The 16849-nt window shown below is 42.4% G+C and overlaps 1 protein-coding gene across 1 annotated transcript; it reads left to right on the forward strand.

Annotated features, from left to right (window-relative positions):
* Window positions 1-6310: 6310 nt before the first annotated feature.
* Window positions 6311-7323, forward strand: OR51D1 (olfactory receptor family 51 subfamily D member 1; the record flags this gene model as incomplete). Its single annotated transcript, XM_080640251.1, has 1 exon — window positions 6311-7323. Exon 1 carries the CDS (start codon window positions 6349-6351, stop codon window positions 7321-7323), a length of 975 nt encoding a protein of 324 aa, XP_080496377.1. The 5' UTR covers window positions 6311-6348.
* Window positions 7324-16849: the final 9526 nt, after the last annotated feature.

A 16849-nucleotide genomic window follows, 5' to 3' on the forward strand; every position in this document is an offset into this window, starting at 1 on the left:
TGTCTTTACTCCATAGTACCAGTATAGTCTTGCTTCCTTTTTCATAGATTAATTGATCATATATTAGTAAGTGAGGATTTATTTTTGGGCTATTTTGTGCCATTGATCTATATACATTGTATTTGTTTTTATGCCAATACCATACTGTGTTTTTTTTTTAATTGAATTTATTGGGGTGACAGTGGTTAATAAAATTATATAGTTTTCAGGTACACAATTCTATAATATGTCATCTATATATTGATTGTATTGTGTGTTCACCACACCCCAAGTCAAGTCTCCTTCTAGTACCATATGTTTTGATTATTATAGTTTTGAAGTGTAATTTGACATTATGGAGTGTGATACCTTCCACTTTGTTCTTTCTCCAGATTTCTTTGGGCTATTTGGGGTCTTTTGTGGTTCCATATAAATTATTGTGTTAGTTGTTTTAATACTGAGAACACCATTGGTATTTTAATAGGGATTGCATTGAATCTATGTATTGTTTTAGGTAGTAAGGACATTTTAATAATATTAATCCTCCTAACCCATGAAAAGGTATATTCTTCCATTTATTTGTACATTCTTTAATTTCTTTCTTCAGTATCTTACAGTTTTCAGAGTACAGGTTTTTCACTTGGTTAAATTTACTCCTAGGTATTTATGCTTCTGATGCAATTGTAAGTGGGATTGTTTTATTAATATCTCCTAATTATTCATTATTTATGTAGAGAACACAACAGATTTCATATATTAATTCTGTATCCTGAAAGTTTGCTGAATTCATTTATTCTAATAGTTTCTTGGTGGACTCTTTAGGGTTTTCTTTACTAGAGTATTATGTCATCTGCAAATAAAGTTTTACTTCTTTCTTTCTAATGTGAATGCCTTTTATTTCTTTTTCTTGTCTGATAGGTGTGGATAGAATATTCAAAAGCATGTTGAATAGAAGTGATAGTGATAGTGGGCATCCTTGCCTTGTGAAAATATTGAAACAAAAATATAGGGATAGAGTATTATTTTAAAAGCCATACCATGGTCAAACTTACACAGTATTCTTATTACTGTAACAAGTAAAACACTGTTTGAAAAGTTCCTTTGGAAAATAGCCATTTAAAAATGGAACCAGCATGGTGCTTGATGTTGCTACCAAAAATGTAAGAGGACCTTCCCATTAAACATGTCTCAATTGAAGTAATAGAAATGTGAGTTATAAGTGAACATCAACAAGAAGACCAATAATCTCTGTATTAAGAGGAAATTAAAAAGGAATCTGTAAACCTCCTCCTTTAACTGTGCACATCAGTGTCCATCCCCCCTACAAAAAAGGAGGATAAGGTTGCTCAGAGGTATGAAAAAAATTAATTTCATAATGTTAAATGCTTTAAGTTAAACAAAAGGAAAAGAATAGTCACTTGGAGAGTCTGCCTGCTCCATCAGGATTAGGAGTCAGGAAAGATCTCCTTAAGCAAGGATGTTTAAACAGACACCTGAAGGCTAAGTATTAATCAGAACAGGGAGTCCTTCCCATGGGTAAAAATATGTGGAAGCTGAAAGGTGAGAGAAGGCTTGGCACGTTGTAGCCGTGGGATAATTTTGGTACATTTGGGACTCGGTATGCAAAAGGGAGGTAGACTTGCTGGTGATGGGCTTTAGACGTACACAGAGGGGACACATGGAGGCCTTACGAGCTGGCTTAAGAAGTATGATGCCTGATGTTGTTACCAAAACTTTTCATTCTATGTCACTGGGAAGATACTACAGACTGACTTGTGCTTCGAAGGTCGCATTGGCCACAGTGTGGAGAGTGAATTGGTAAAATATTCAGAGAGGCTGGTCAGTGAATGAGTTATTCTAATGATCTAGGCAAGAGCTTATTTTGGCTTGAACTGGAGTAAAGAAAAAGGAGATGGAGAAAAATAATCTAATTCATGAGCTATCCAGGAGGAATACAAAGAAGACTTGATGATTTTTTAAAAATATTTTTCAATTGCAGTATAATTTCAATACCATTTTGTATTGGTTTCAGGTGTGGTTAGACAAGTACATACTTTACAAAGTGTTCCCTTGGATTATTCCAGTACCCATACATATTTACTACAGTATTATTGACTCTTTTCCATATGCTGTACTTTACATCCCTGTGACTATTTTATAATTACCAATTTGTACTTCTTAATCCCTTCACCTCTTTCGCCCAGTCCCTCAATGGCCCCTTCCCTTTGGTAGGGGGAGTTCATTGTTGGGGGACTGGGTCCAGTCTCTGTGTCTATGAGTCTGTTTCAATTTTGTTTGCTCATTTATTTTATTCTTTAGATTACACATATAAGTAAAATCATATGATATTTGTTTTTCTCTAATTGATTTATTCCACTGGGTATAATACCTTTTAGGGCCATTCATGCTGTTGCAAATGGTAAGATTTCATTTTTTTTAATGTCTGAGTAATATTCCATTATATATGTACCACAGCTTTTTTATCCACTCATCTATTGATGGGCACTTGGGTTCCTTCCACATCTTGGCTATTGTAAATAACACTGTGATAAATATAAGGGTGCACATATTCTTTCAAATTAGCGTTTCTTTTGATAAATCCCTACAGTGGAATTGTTGGGTCATAAGGCAATCCATTTTTAACTTTTTGAGGAACCTTCATACTGTTTTCCATGGTGGCTGCATCAATCTGCATTTCCACCAATAGTGCACAAGGGTTCCTTTTTTTCTGCATCCTTGCCAATACTTGTTTGTTGATTTATTCAAGATATCCATTCTGACAGGTGTGAGGTGATGTCTCATTGTGGTTTTAATTTGCATTTTTCTAACAATTAACCATGTTGAGAATATTTTCATATGTCTATTGGCCATCTATATGAAAAGGACTTGGTGCTTGACTGGATGTGTTTGGAGAGGGAAGTGAGAGAGAGACAGGAAGAAGGTGGAGAAGATGGCTTCTAGATTTCTGGCTTGGGCAACAGAATCATTTCTGTAACAAAGAACAAAACACACACACTGGGGGCACAGACTGGGGACCAGAGATAATGAGCTTAGTCAGAGGTGCTGAGTTTGAAGTGCCTTAGGGACACCTAAATGGTGATGTCCTATAGACATCGTCATGCCTTGAGTTCAGGACATTGGTCTGAATTGTTTGCGAGATAAAAACTATGGGAGCAGGTGATATTGCTCCCACTCTACTCATGGTTACCATGTGGAGGGGAAAAGACAGAGGGTCGACCAGGGTCATAGCCTTGAAGAACTCCACTAGTAACGTGAGAAGTAAAGGACAGAGAGCCTCTCAACTAACTCTATCTTGTTGACATTTGTGGTCAATCTCTTCTATCTCCAAAATACACATTTTAAAAACTCTCCTTTGATCTATCAATTTTTCACATTGCCTATTTCTCTGTTTCTCTTCAAGTACAAAATTATTAAAAAAGTTATCTACACCCAAGTTCTCCATTTCTTCCCAACAAACTCCTCACTCTACTTCATTCAAGATTCTGTTCCTACCAGCTTACCTCACTTATCCCAAGGTAACCACTGACCTTCTCTATTTTCAGTCTATAAACTGCTTGATCTCTCCGCAGCCTCTGCACTGCTGCCCTCTCTTCCTTCCCAATGTATTTTCTTCCTTTGGCTGTTGTAGCACTATCTCAACTGGATTTTCTCCTATGCCAGTGGCTCTTCCAGTTGTTTTGAATAATAATAATGAACACAAACATTCACTGGAGAGTTGCTAGTATTTTCTTTTATTTTTCTCTTTAAACTGAGGCTAGGATGGTCACACCATTAGTAAGTGGTTGGGCTCGGATTTGGACACAAGTCTGTTTCCTCAGAGAGACCTACATATAAAAACAACCACGCTACATTGCCACACACACACACACACACACACACACACACACACACACACACACACACACACACACACACACACACGAGCGCGCACGCTGCAGAACAGAAGCGGGACGATTAGTGGTTCACGGAAGAAAGAGCTGTCTTGAGAGAAAGGGAGAGCTAAGGGGCAGCATAGTACTGTGGAATGAGTTGATTCCTCAGGACCTTAAGGGGCTGCAACTCCCCAAGACTACCACAAGAGGGCAGTATCAAGAAGTGAGAAGCTGCCTGAACACAGTTCTGGATACCCTTGGATAGTGCATTCTAAGCGTGAGTAACAATACCCTTGTCTGTATGTTTTCTGGTGTGTGCCCACACTGCCATTCCAGTAGCTCCTTTTTTTTTTTCAGTGTGGGTCATTCCTTTTCTTCTGTCCAACCTACAGCACTTGCCTTCCCTCTTGTCTCCTGAGCTGGCCTTAGAATAGTAACAGAGCGCAGCCCCTTTGGGTAGAACTCAGGGTTCAGCTTTCCTGGGTCACCTGAGCAGAGCGTGGCTCCCAGGGACCCTGGAGTAATTCACTCTTCATTATCCCTCACACTCCCTAAGGTCCCAAAAAGCTACATATGGGCGGTGGCTTTGGACAGAGATCCTGTAGGTGAGTGCGTTAGGCTCAGCTCAGGTAGGGTAGGTGAAGCTTGCCACAGAGACCTGTAGGATAGGAGGCATTTCTGAGGAAGCCTGGCCTTTGCTGAGACAGCCTGGTTGCTTGGAGAGTCTGCCTGCTCCTACACCTCCCAGATCACAGAGGCCCCTGAATTTCAGACCTTATTCAGGGACCTACCCAAAGAGGAATTTCTTCAAACCACTGTGAGACCTATTCCAAACTTTCAACTCCCCAGTTCCAGCCTCCCACCCTTCACTGAAGGCAAGCAAAATTAATTTACCCAGGAAAAATATGTGTGGTGGTGGTGGTGGTGGTGGTGATTGGTAATGAAGAAGGAAACCGATGGCTGGAAGGGTAAGCTGGAATCACACTGCGAATGGCCTTTAATGCAGACCAGGTGATTTCAACTCTATCTTGAAGGCTTTGGGAGTCACCTTAACTTGCTAACTAGAAGCCTGACATGGCAAGTTTGCTGTGTAGGTGGCAGTGATGTGAAAGGTGGACTGACACAGACTGGGTTTAAAGTTAGGAAGGTGAGATAGGAAGCACTTTTCATAATCAGAGCAGAGTGGATGATGTAATGAGGTTGGGAGAGAGGGAGGGTGTGCTAAATAAGGGGGAAAGCCATAATAGATTAATTGAAAAACAAAATCACACCTGGAGGTGAAAGAGTGGAGAAATCAAGCTTTGACTAGATGGGACTGGATGTCTTGAGTGACAGAGTGTTTCCATTCAGAAAAGGTCCTCTTTGGGGCAAGATGGGTATGAGGATAGGCTATCAAGTAGAAGTATGAAGAGGCAGCAGGTTATATGGGTCTGGATCTCAGGACAGAGGCTTAGAATAGAGTGGTCTGTGTAGAGAAAAGAAATTGAGCCTGGGATGTTTATGGGTTCATGAGGGAGAGTAGTGGAGGGAGAAAGGTGTGCATGTGGACACCAGATAGCACCACCGGCCACATGGACTGATGTCCTTTCCATGTCTCAGGTGCATCTGGTTTACATGTTACACCACAGACAAGCAGAATCTGGGTCTGACTGTTATGTGGGCCTTGAGAAATCCTGATGAAAGAGTCTGTTCTTCTTCTTCTTCTTCTTTTTTTTTTTTTTTTGAGTCTGTTCTTTCTTGGGGCTAGAAATAACAGGTTTTTTTTCACCCTCTCTCCCCCAGAACACCAGATGAGCTTTTTCCCAAACTTCTCAGATTAAAAACAAACCAACTTGGGAGGAGGGTATAATGTTTTTTCTGTTTTGTTTTTTTAACTGGATTTCTGGATCCCTCTCCTGGAAATTCTGGAGTAGGACCTGGGGGGTAAGTTCTCAGTAACTGTTTCAGATGAAGTTATCAGGGAAGTCTGCGAAATGCTGCTCAGGACTAAATAAAAATTTGTCTCTTGAAATCCAGTCCCAGACTCAACCCCTGATTCCTGCCCTAAATCAGATCAAAGTGGTCTTAAAGGCAACTACAGATTGAAGCTCAAACTCTGGATCCAAACCAACCCTAACCCCACTTGCATTAGAAGAGCTGGGGTTAGTGTAGATGGGAGGTTCTGTGCAAGGCATTCTACTCTGTTGGGGAAGTGGCCAAGAGCAGTGGCCCTGGTCAGCTCTGGAAATGAAGAGCTGTTGAATATGCTTTCTGAGTGCGTCATCACACACTGAGATTAATGGGACCTCCAGGGAGGGATGCACAAGGAGAATTAGAGTAGAGGGAAGATGGAGTTCAGAATTAGTGTACTAGAAATACTCAGTCTTTCTCTTTGTTACTTCAGTACTTCAGTGCCCTGTCCTTATGTTTTTTCTCTCTGCTGAGCCACTAACTGAAGGATGTTTCTCTTTTTCACTTTCATAGTCGTTGGACTTGGATGCAAAAGCCTCAGCTCTTAGGTCCTGTCATGGCTACTCCAAATGGAACTGTGGTCCACCCAGCATACTTCCTGCTGGTGGGCATCCCTGGCCTGGGACCTAACACTCACTTTTGGCTGGCTTTCCCACTGTGTTTTATGTATGCTTTGGCCACCCTGGGCAACCTGGCCATTGTCTTCATCATCCGCATAGAAAGGCGCCTGCATGAGCCCATGTACCTCTTCCTGGCCATGCTTTCCACCATTGACCTAGTCCTCTCCTCTGTCACCATGCCCAAGATGGCCAGCCTCTTTCTGACAGGCATCCAGGAGATTGAATTTAATGTTTGTCTGGCCCAGATGTTCCTTATCCATGCTCTGTCAGCCATGGAGTCAGCTGTTCTACTGGCTATGGCTTTTGATCGCTTTGTAGCCATCTGCCACCCACTGCGCCATGCTTCTGTGCTCACAGGGCCCACTGTCGCCAAGATTGGACTAGCTGCCCTGACCAGGGGATTTGCATTCTTCTTCCCACTGCCCTTCATCCTGAAGCGGTTGTCATACTGCCGAACACATACTGTCACACACTCCTTCTGTTTGCACCAAGATATTATGAAGCTGTCCTGTACTGACACCACGGTCAATGTAGTGTATGGACTCTTCATCATCCTCTCAGTCATGGGCGTGGATTCCCTCTTCATTGGCTTCTCCTACATCCTCATCCTGAGGGCTGTGTTGGAGCTGTCTTCTCAGGGGGCAGCACTCAAGGCTTTCAACACCTGCATCTCCCATCTCTCTGCTGTGTTGGTCTTCTATGTACCCCTCATTGGGCTCTCAGTGGTGCATAGGCTGGGTGGCCCTACCTCCCTGCTCCATGTGATGATGGCTAATATTTATCTTCTACTACCACCTGTGGTCAACCCCATTGTCTATGGAGCCAAGACCAAGGAGATTCGTTCACGGGTCCTCCACATGTTCTCACAGGGTGGCAGGTAAGCAGGTTAATCTTCCCAGTATCCTCAATTCCTACCAAATATGGGAGGACAAGGATCCTGTTCACTGTCTTGGTTGGATCATCCATCCCATTGGGCTGTCATTTAGTTATCTAAATGGATATTGAATTCTGTTTCTAGGAATGTGTCAATATATGAGAACTTATGACTCAGTCTGGAGAATGGTTACTCTAGTGTCTCTGCTCTGATGGCCTTGCCTTATTTCCCTCCTCCAACTAGAAAACATAGTTTTTACACAATAAGGCTAAAAACGTCACAGCTCAGGATAATTCCAGTTTTGATATATGATTTTAATTATTATTGCTCCCATGAACTCATGTTATTAAAACTGTTTTGGTCATAAAGCTTCTTTTTTGAATCCCAAGTGGTTATGCAGTTTTTTTGGGGGGTGGGGGAAGGTGATAGTAATTGAAGAGAGGGGAGGAAGATGGTAACAGGAGATGAGACAGCTCACATGAAGTGTTTACATTTCTGTATGCATGTGGGTGTATTTATGTGGAAACTGCCAATGCTCATCTATGTGGCCCTACTGGAGATTGCCTTTCCTTAAGAGTACTGTGTATTCTGAGTGTGGTAGTGAGTGTGTAGGTATATTTATGTGGGTGTATGTGATTTTTAGTGTGTGTGTGGTGTGCGTGAGTGTATCTATACAAATAAGAAATGGGCCAGTTGTGCAGTTGGTGAGTGTGATAGCTGTGACTTGGCATATATATTTCATGAATAACAGATCTGATTGCACATTTATTGTGTTTATGTGGTCTCTGTTAGTTGGTATGTGATATGCACCTATTTGAGAATGTTGAACAACATCTTTATGAGTATAGGATGAAAATGTTGCCTCTATCTTTTCTTCATATTTGTAATATGGAAAATGTAGAGTGTAATATGTAGAATGTAAAATATTATGTATTTGTAACAATGTAGAATATGTAATATGCCTGAGTGTATGGAATGTATGGTATTAGGATGGCTATGTGATGTTTATCTTTGGGCATATGCCTGTTGTGCATAGTATTTGTGATATGAAATCATTTTGTGTGATACATGTGTCTTTAGTCACACGTAGGTGGAATGTAATGTCTGAAGGATATGTGTGTACACACGTGTGTGTGTGTGTGGGTATGCAGTGTTTGTGAATACTGTATTTTAGGGCATATGTCTGGTGCATATACTTTAGGATACATTTCTTTTTTTATTTTTTGAACTCTTATTATGCTTTCTAATAAAAATGAATCTGTTATTCCTGAAATGCTTGTATCTTCCTCTCCTTTTGCTCATATTCTCTTCTTCTACACTGAGATCCAAAAGGAAATTGAAAAATTCTAGTCATGCTGTTGATGCAGGTGATACTTAGAGGTCATGGGTCTTGCCATTTTTCTCTTAGTGAATAGGTACCTCTTTACTGATTCCCACCTTGTGTTCTCACTAATCTCATTCTCTCTCTTCCTATCCCTCATCAAACCCTGTTTTCAGAGCTCCTCTCGATGCCACTTTCAGTGAAGCCTGATAAAACTATAAATGTTGGACGGCTCAAAGATATATGCATTTCTTTTTAAAAAATCTTTATTGTTGAAAGTATTATAGATGTCCCCTTCCCCCACCCCATCAACCCTCTCCAGCCCACCTCTGCCCTCCTCCCCAGGCCCTCACCACTCACTGTCTGCAGGGCACATTTCCTTTGTGTGGTAGGTATGGATTATATGGCATAAGAATGAGTACACTAACTGTGTTTCTGGGTGGTAATTATCGAATGATGTCTCTATGTATTCGGAGTGGCAATAGGAAGGTAAGGTCCTGATTATGGAAGTAATTTCCAAATCTGAGAGCAATCTCAAAGGCCCTGTTTCTTGGCCTGGGCTCAGCATGGGTATGGCTCAGCCTCTGGAAGTGATAGGAGAGGAGAGTGCTTCCTCTTTACATCTTCTCAAAGGCCAGACCACACCTTCTTTTTCCCGACCACATGATTTTAGGTGCTTCTGTTACCTCTCCCCATCTTTCCTCCCACACTTCCTGCTCTTCCTGAGGCATTGATCTCTCTAAATCCCTGGTCTCCTACCTCAATATCAGGTCCCAGTATCTTCTCCTCTCCCTTCCCTTTCTTGCTGGTCTACCAAACATGTTTAAATGTCATTGGTTCTGGGGAGGTTCTCTAAATCCCTCTGGGGAAGCAGTGAACAAGAATGAGGGTCGGGGGTTGGGGGGGCACCGATATGAGACATTGTAAAGGCTCTGGCATCTCCTAGAGATAAGAAATGTTCACATTGATGAAAAAGTAAAAAATAAAAAAAAATTTAAAAAATGTTCACAGTGAAGAAAACAATGTAGGTTCATTTGAAGCAGAGGAAAGAATACTAAAGTAGTACTTATGAGGTTAAAATCCTGAAAATATCATAAAGTGGTATACTATATAACCACCCTGGATCTCATTTCCTCTTCTGTGTAATGAGACACTATAATAGTGATGATGTTGTAAAGCTCAAATACTATGAACATCCTTTATAAATTGCCAAGTATTGTAAATGTGCAATAAACTATTATATTCATGTTTGTTTTATTGCTTTAGGAAACATCCACCTTCTGGTCTTTGTGAATGGTGCCTTAGAATTGTGCATCACCAGTTTGGCCATTAATTAAACATTTATGTCATTAATTAAAACAACTTTTTATTTATTCATTCATAAATTGTTTTCATGAAGCTTCAGAGAAGTTGAAATTCATTTCCCTGTGAAATTCAAATTTACCAGTGAAATTCAATGAAAGCACAACCTTGCCAAGAAATTCCCTTAAATGTGGTTGATATCTATATCAAGAAAAGGGATATTGTGGGGTTACAATGAGGTGCCATCTAGGTTAGGATCACTAGCTTTGATATTTAGGCATGTTACTTAGCTTACTGAACCTCAGTAATTTTGGGAACTGTGAGCACTGTAAAACAGAAACATACTGTAGCTCCTGTGGGTGGTTGTGGGATTAAATAGAATAATAGATGTGAAAACACATGGAAAATAGAAAGTGATCAATAAATGTTGGTGCCAATTCAGTCATTCTTCACTTTAAGTCGTTGGTAGATCGTGTGACTTTAAGTGAAACGCTTGAAACGAAACCAATTTGACCACAGGCTGATTGATATAAGCAAGACTTAAGTTCCTGCAGCGTCTCATCAATGTTATAACAAAATGACATTGAACAAAATGACATTATTCGAGGACCTGCCATAGTTTTAAATAATAAAGCGAATAAAATAAGATGTGCTTATTTTATTTTGACAACCAATAGGTCTTTGTATTAGGAAAATATTTAAAAGTATAGTCATCTTCACCCTTCATAACCACATTCTGTGCCAAGGCCAGAGCCAGTCCCTGATCCATATTGCAATGTCCCTGGTTTTAGACAAACTCATGGCCTTCTTTCTTAGGAGATCTGGGGACATCTCTGAGTCCCCTAGAATCTCTATATTTAAATAACTGGTGGTAAGTGCAGTAACTGTTGCTTGTTGGAAAACCTGGCTAATTGCTCACTAGATTAAAGGCTTCCTCTAGGCTCCCACAGGCTCTGTGCTTCCCTCTATCATAAAATTAGGGCCCTATATTCAACTGGATGTTTACCGCTCTGTCACAGAGCTTAAATAGTTATGTAACCGATTGTTCATCCTCTGTTATAGAACTTAAATATCCATATGATAGTTGTATGTCTCCCTTGAGGACAAGGACTAGGTTTTCTTATTTGTAGCACCGGGCATATAAGGTGCTCAATGGCTGTGGGGTTGGGGCCTTTCCGAGAGAGGGAAAGGCTGAGCAGTTTCTTCACTTTACATAAACAAATTCACTCTTATTCCCCCACCTACTCTCATCTCTTCTTCCTTTCTCAATAAATTATAGTCCTTAAATTTTATAAAGTCCACGAAGTACTTTCTGGAGCTATTAATGATCAATTATGATCCAAACATAACATTATATTGTAGATAGAGTTTGGTTAAATATTCTCACTTCTGAGGCAAGATCCTTCTGTATTCTCCACTCATTATGTCATGAATCTTAAAGTTTTCTTGTCTGGCTGAAGTCACTATGGTTGACCTAAGTGAGCACTGGATATGCGAAATCTAAGCTTTTCTGGTGGAACTTTCCCCAGCTTGCTCCCATGCATGTGCTGATCAGTGTTCAGCTGAATTTTTGAGGAGGACCCGTTACATATCTCTGGAGTTCTCTCTCTGTGTAGATCTCTCATCTCTAATCCTCTGCATTCAAATTCTAGCTAGCTTGGTCTTCCTGAACTTTCAGCTACATATCTTCAAGTTAAGGTGTCCTCTGTCTGGGGCCTCCGCCCCTGTGCCACAGCATGAAAACTCTCTTAAGGCTGTGAACTGAGGAACCACAGGTTTACCTCATGTGTTTCCCATGTTTCAGGGCTCACTGTCCTTCGTTGCCTGATATCCAGTATCTCCCAAACCATTGTTTTATATATATTGTCCACTTTAGGTCTCTTTGGGTGAATGTTACTTTTTGTTACTCCACCTTGGCCAGCAATGGAAGTTCCTGGGGTATTTTTAAAGACTTCACACAGTGTAAGTCTAAATGGGAGGTTGTGGGAGGTGGTTCAAGGGAGATGACAACAAGTGTCAGGCTGCAGGTGTGAAGGTACCTGGAGCCCTTGTAATCTCGAGTTTTGATGTGGTCTGAGTTGAAATGACCTGATTCGACACTGTCTGTTTGTGCACAGCTTAAAGTCAGCACACCCTGTGTTGTGAATTTAAAACTTACAGTTGCAAAATTAGTAAAAAGTAAGAAGAAGTCAACTAGAATTCACTTTGCTTTATTTATAGACATGTTTTTTTAAAATTTATTTAAATATGTAAGGTATTTACTTTCACATTCAAATTGTTCTCCAACTCCCTAAAATGTTCTCTCGCTATTTTTGTCCTTAAGAGAGAAAGCAGATGTCTTTGGTCTTATATGGCTGGTGTTGGGGTTAGGGGAGGATTAAAGAAATCACATTCTCTTTCCTCAGCCAGACATTCAGAAAGCCAAGACTAAAGAAGAAGGCAGAGGCATGGTCCCTGGGGACCACTGGTATGAATTAGCTAGACACAGGACCCAAAGGCTGGAGACAAAGAGGATGAGCTTTGGGGGAAGGCAGATGGGTCCATTAGGCTTAGTAAGGACCCAACCAGGTGCCACCAATGGAAAAGGTGGAGGACAGAGATAGCTTCAGGAAGGTGGTGAGCTGGCACTTAATCATGGGGTCTCCCTTAAAGGGTATGTAGCCTTTCCTCTGGCTGAGTTTGATAAACCTCGAAAGAAACTTGGAGAAAAGCCCCTCACATAGACCATGGACACACAAATGAGTTTTTTGTAGCCTTCCCTTGCTCATTTCCCCTGTCTAACTTCACATTTGGAACTGGTGCAGGGCCCATCTGAGGACTCTAGGGATTTCAGCTCTTTCTGCTCTTCCTTCCCCATCCCCCAGGCATACCTTCCCTGGACACAGAAGCCAAGAAGGACACAGGACCCACATTTGGCTACCGAAGGGTACCTGCTGGTAGACCCTCTGGGCAACACTCCTCCCCGCTGCAGGGAGAAGCAGAAGGAGGAGGAGATAAGACAGGGAACAAATAAATAACCTTGATCAGGGAGGTCTAAAGGAGGGGGCAGAGCCAGAGAGGGCTGCACTGCAGTGTAGCTGCCAGACCTCTTCTGGAAAAGTACTGGAGAAAAGGGCACAGGTTCCTGCAGTGCAGCTGAGGTGAGTGCAGGGAAGCAGGGGTACATCCAGGCATGAGGGCTGCTTGTAGATAGGGGTCTCCCATTAGACCTGCTGAGTGAATAAGAAATCAGACTGAAGAACCAGAAGTATAGGAGTGGGGCTGGGGATATGAAGGTGGCCCCTGACTCACATGACAGACAGCCTCAGTAATTTCTATGTTTGTGTGGTAAAGGGAAGCACAGATGGTAGTTTTCAAGCAATTTCCAGTGATCAGTTTACTGGGTGCCCAGCTAGAGCCTGGTAAGAGATGACCTAAATGAAGATGAAGTGGGACAGAGAACAGATGGGGTTGGAACTGGGCTAGAAATAGACTGTGGTTTGGTGTGTGAACAGGGCCAGTTCTGGGTTGGTAGTGTGGTCCAAGCTCAATTTGTGATAGGGGGTCACACTATAGCTCTGTTGGGGTGTGAGCTCTGAATGGGGTCCAGGCTAATTGGATGCTCTGCGTCAGGAGTCAGGCTGTGGTTGAGATTGAGATTTAGCAATCTTCCTGAGGCTCTGTGCCTAGAATCAGGGTTTAGTCTTCAGCCCATTTAGAAAGTGAATTCGTGTCTACACTGCAGTGTCCCCTGGCTTGTACTCAATCACTTCCAACTTCCCAAACAGGTATGTTCTCTTTCTCTCTGGGTCTTTGCATTTGTGAGAGGGCACTTTTAAAAACAAATTGGATCAGGTCTGTTGCTTAATTTCCTCCAAGTCACTCAGAATTAAATCAAAACTCCTTGCCTACAAGCCACTACATGACCTGGTCCCTTCCCTCACTCTGCCCTCATCTAAAACTCTCCTGTGATCTTGATGCTCCAGCCACAATGACCTTCTTTCTGTTTTGTGAAACCTCAAACTCATTCTTGACTCAAGACCTTTTCCTCTTGTTGTCTCCTCTGTCTGTAACAATCTGCCCCTAGATCTTCGAATGGCTGGCATATTTTATCACACAGCTCTCAGTTTATGTGCCACCTCCACTGACTTCCATCTCAAATATGGGTACCTTGTCCCTGCCCTTTGCCTCCTATTGCTCTGTCTTGTCTTCCGTGCCCTTATCTTTGTCTGAAGTTTTCTCACTTATTCATTTGTTAATTTTTTTGTTATCACCCTCTTAGTACATGAGCTCCCTGAGAACAGTGATCTTTTCTGTTGTACCCATCATTTTATCTCCAGTTTGGGGCAAATAGTAGGCACTCTACATGTTTTTGTTGTCTAACTGAATGTTGCCGTCTCCATGCCCCCGAGCTTGCCTGGTTAACTGCTACTAGCCCCCCAAGTCTTGGCTCAGACGTCACCTCCTTAAGGAAGCCCCCTGAGCATGACAACTTGGTGAGCTATTGTCTGTTTGCTCCTGAGGCCCTTGTAGTTACCCTGGTCCTGGCATTTATCACAACACGCTGTGATGGCCACATCATTGTCTCCATTTCTCCCCACTGTTGGAGGGATGAACTATGACTTACTTACTCTGTCTCTTAATATCTCCAGTCTGGTCCACTATAGACAGCCAATCAATAATTGTCGAAGAAATCAGCGTTTCAATCAAAATCCCAGATCTGGCTTTCCACTGCACCATACTTCCCTGTGTGCAGGCAGCAGCCAGAATAGCTGTGATGGGCACTAACAACTAGGTCAAGCTTTCCAGCTCCTTGGGACTCTGAATGGCTCTGGTCCTCCTTGGGAAGTAGAGGGGCAGGGACCAGAACCCTGGGGCTCTGCATAGGAGTGATTTTGGAGGGCCAGGCTGACTTGTGTGAGTAGAGTGGGGCTGGGACTCTCACTTTCTATTGAGTTAGAAATTGCACTCTCTTATCTTCCTATTCTCATCTTGGCCAGTCTAAAAAGAATGGACAAGACCCTGCAAGGGTTCATCTGCTTCATCAAATATAAGACCCTGCAAGGGTTCATCTGCTTGATCAAATACAGAGAATATGATAATTTGGAGTGGATGTGATTCTGGGGCTGCCACCCTGATGGAGTACTAGGAAAAGGGCTTCTCCACAAATTGGGTGAAGAACTCCAACCTCCTTGCTGGTCACAGCATTGCCCCTGAGGCTGGCCTTCCCTCTCTGGGCCTGGGAGCAGAAGCTAGAGTCTCTTAGGTATTTCTGGACTTCCCTCTGAAAACATTCTCTGACAGATGTTCCCACGGAAGCTGGCAGTGGTACCTGAGACCTCCACCCATTGTTCCAGGCTTTCCAACAGGCCAGGCTACTACACATGTGCACAGAATTAAAAGCAGCTAAAATCAGGGGAAATGTATAGGCCTTGGAGTTAGACAATCTAGGTTAAATTTCTGCTTTACCAATCAACTGTTAAACCCTGACAACATTATTTTTTCCCCTTGGGACATCAGTTTTCTCACATATAACCTAGAGAAGATACACAGAATTGCCATCATGCAACATTGTTTTTGGGCTAGGGATACACGATGCAGTGCCTGGAATTTTGCGGGTGGTCAATGATTTCTGCTATTATCATAAAAAAAATAAAATCAGTGTTGGGAGTGACCTCGTTGTTCTGTTAGGTCAGAAGAGATGGAGCTGAGAGCCCCGGCCTATCTCCCTGACTGCTTTTCGGTGGGTCTCTGAGAAGGCAGGAGCTGAGAGAGTTTTGGGGAAGAGTGTGAGGAGGGGCTGGTCATGAGGGCTGAGCTGGCACTGGGGGAAAGAGTCTTGGAGGCCAGAGGGAAGGAATGAAGAGGTTTAAGGCCTCAAAGTGGATTGCCACTCTCTGTAGCTGGGAGCTCCTGCTCCCTCATCCTCAAGAAAAGGCCAAGATGTCCTTCACAGTTCTCCAAGAAACATTCTGGGGACTTGCTAAGATAGTGCGACTTTTTCAGAGAAATATCTTAAGCACAGGATTACTCCTTAGAAGTAAGAGCAGTGGGGGTGGGCTCTCTAAAAGAAAAGGAAAGAAAAGAAAAGGAAAGAAAAAAAGTTCCTTTGTTTATTTTTCCTTGATTATGCCTTATTTTCAAACTAGAGTGATTTAGTTCCAATTTCCTCCAGATCTCCAAAGTTCTATCTCTGAGGATGTGCCAATGGCTCTAATTACCAACAGTTGCTCAGGCTGGAAGCCATTGGGTCCTTCTGCCTGCCTCCTGGGGGGACTGTAGGAGACGGGGATGCTTCAGGGATGAACAGTGTGAAGGGTGACACTTGGGCCCTCTGGCTGGCTCCCTTACCCATTCCTTTATTTCTCTCCTGCTGCAGTCTTCTGAGGTGTAGCCTGATATTTTACCTCCAGCGATAGCTGCCCGTTTCCTGCTGCCGAGGCACCTCCCTTCCAGTCCAGCTGAATCTTCCCCTCTGATTTCTCCATATCAGTGCTTAGGTTTTGCCATTGTGAGGGACGGATTGCTAGTCAGCATGTGTGTGTGTTGTATGAGTGTGTGCTTGAGGTGGAGTGGCAATGAAGGTGACGAATAGGAGGGAAATAAAACATTTTTAGAAACTTCATACCTCTTTAGAGATCTTCTTTCCTATTTTAATGGAAATGTTCAAAAACAGTGCTTTGCACACTGTGATACAATTTTTGCAATGCCTTTTGACATGCCTTATATGATTTTGCAGCAGCACTATGATTTCTTATTATTGCCCTCTGCATTTATTTATTGCTGAGACTTGCATTCCTAGCCCCAGGACTCTGCTTATTATATCATTTTAGCCTCAGAATATGGCAATCCATGGCAATCCACGATTACTTCCCAGCACATCTCCTAAGGCAGCACGTTTTAATCCTAGTCATTCATTGCACTGCACTAC

The sequence above is a fragment of the Plecotus auritus genome, assembly GCF_963455305.1.
Source record: "Plecotus auritus genome assembly, chromosome: 9".
In the NCBI taxonomy this organism is placed as follows: domain Eukaryota; kingdom Metazoa; phylum Chordata; class Mammalia; order Chiroptera; family Vespertilionidae; genus Plecotus; species Plecotus auritus.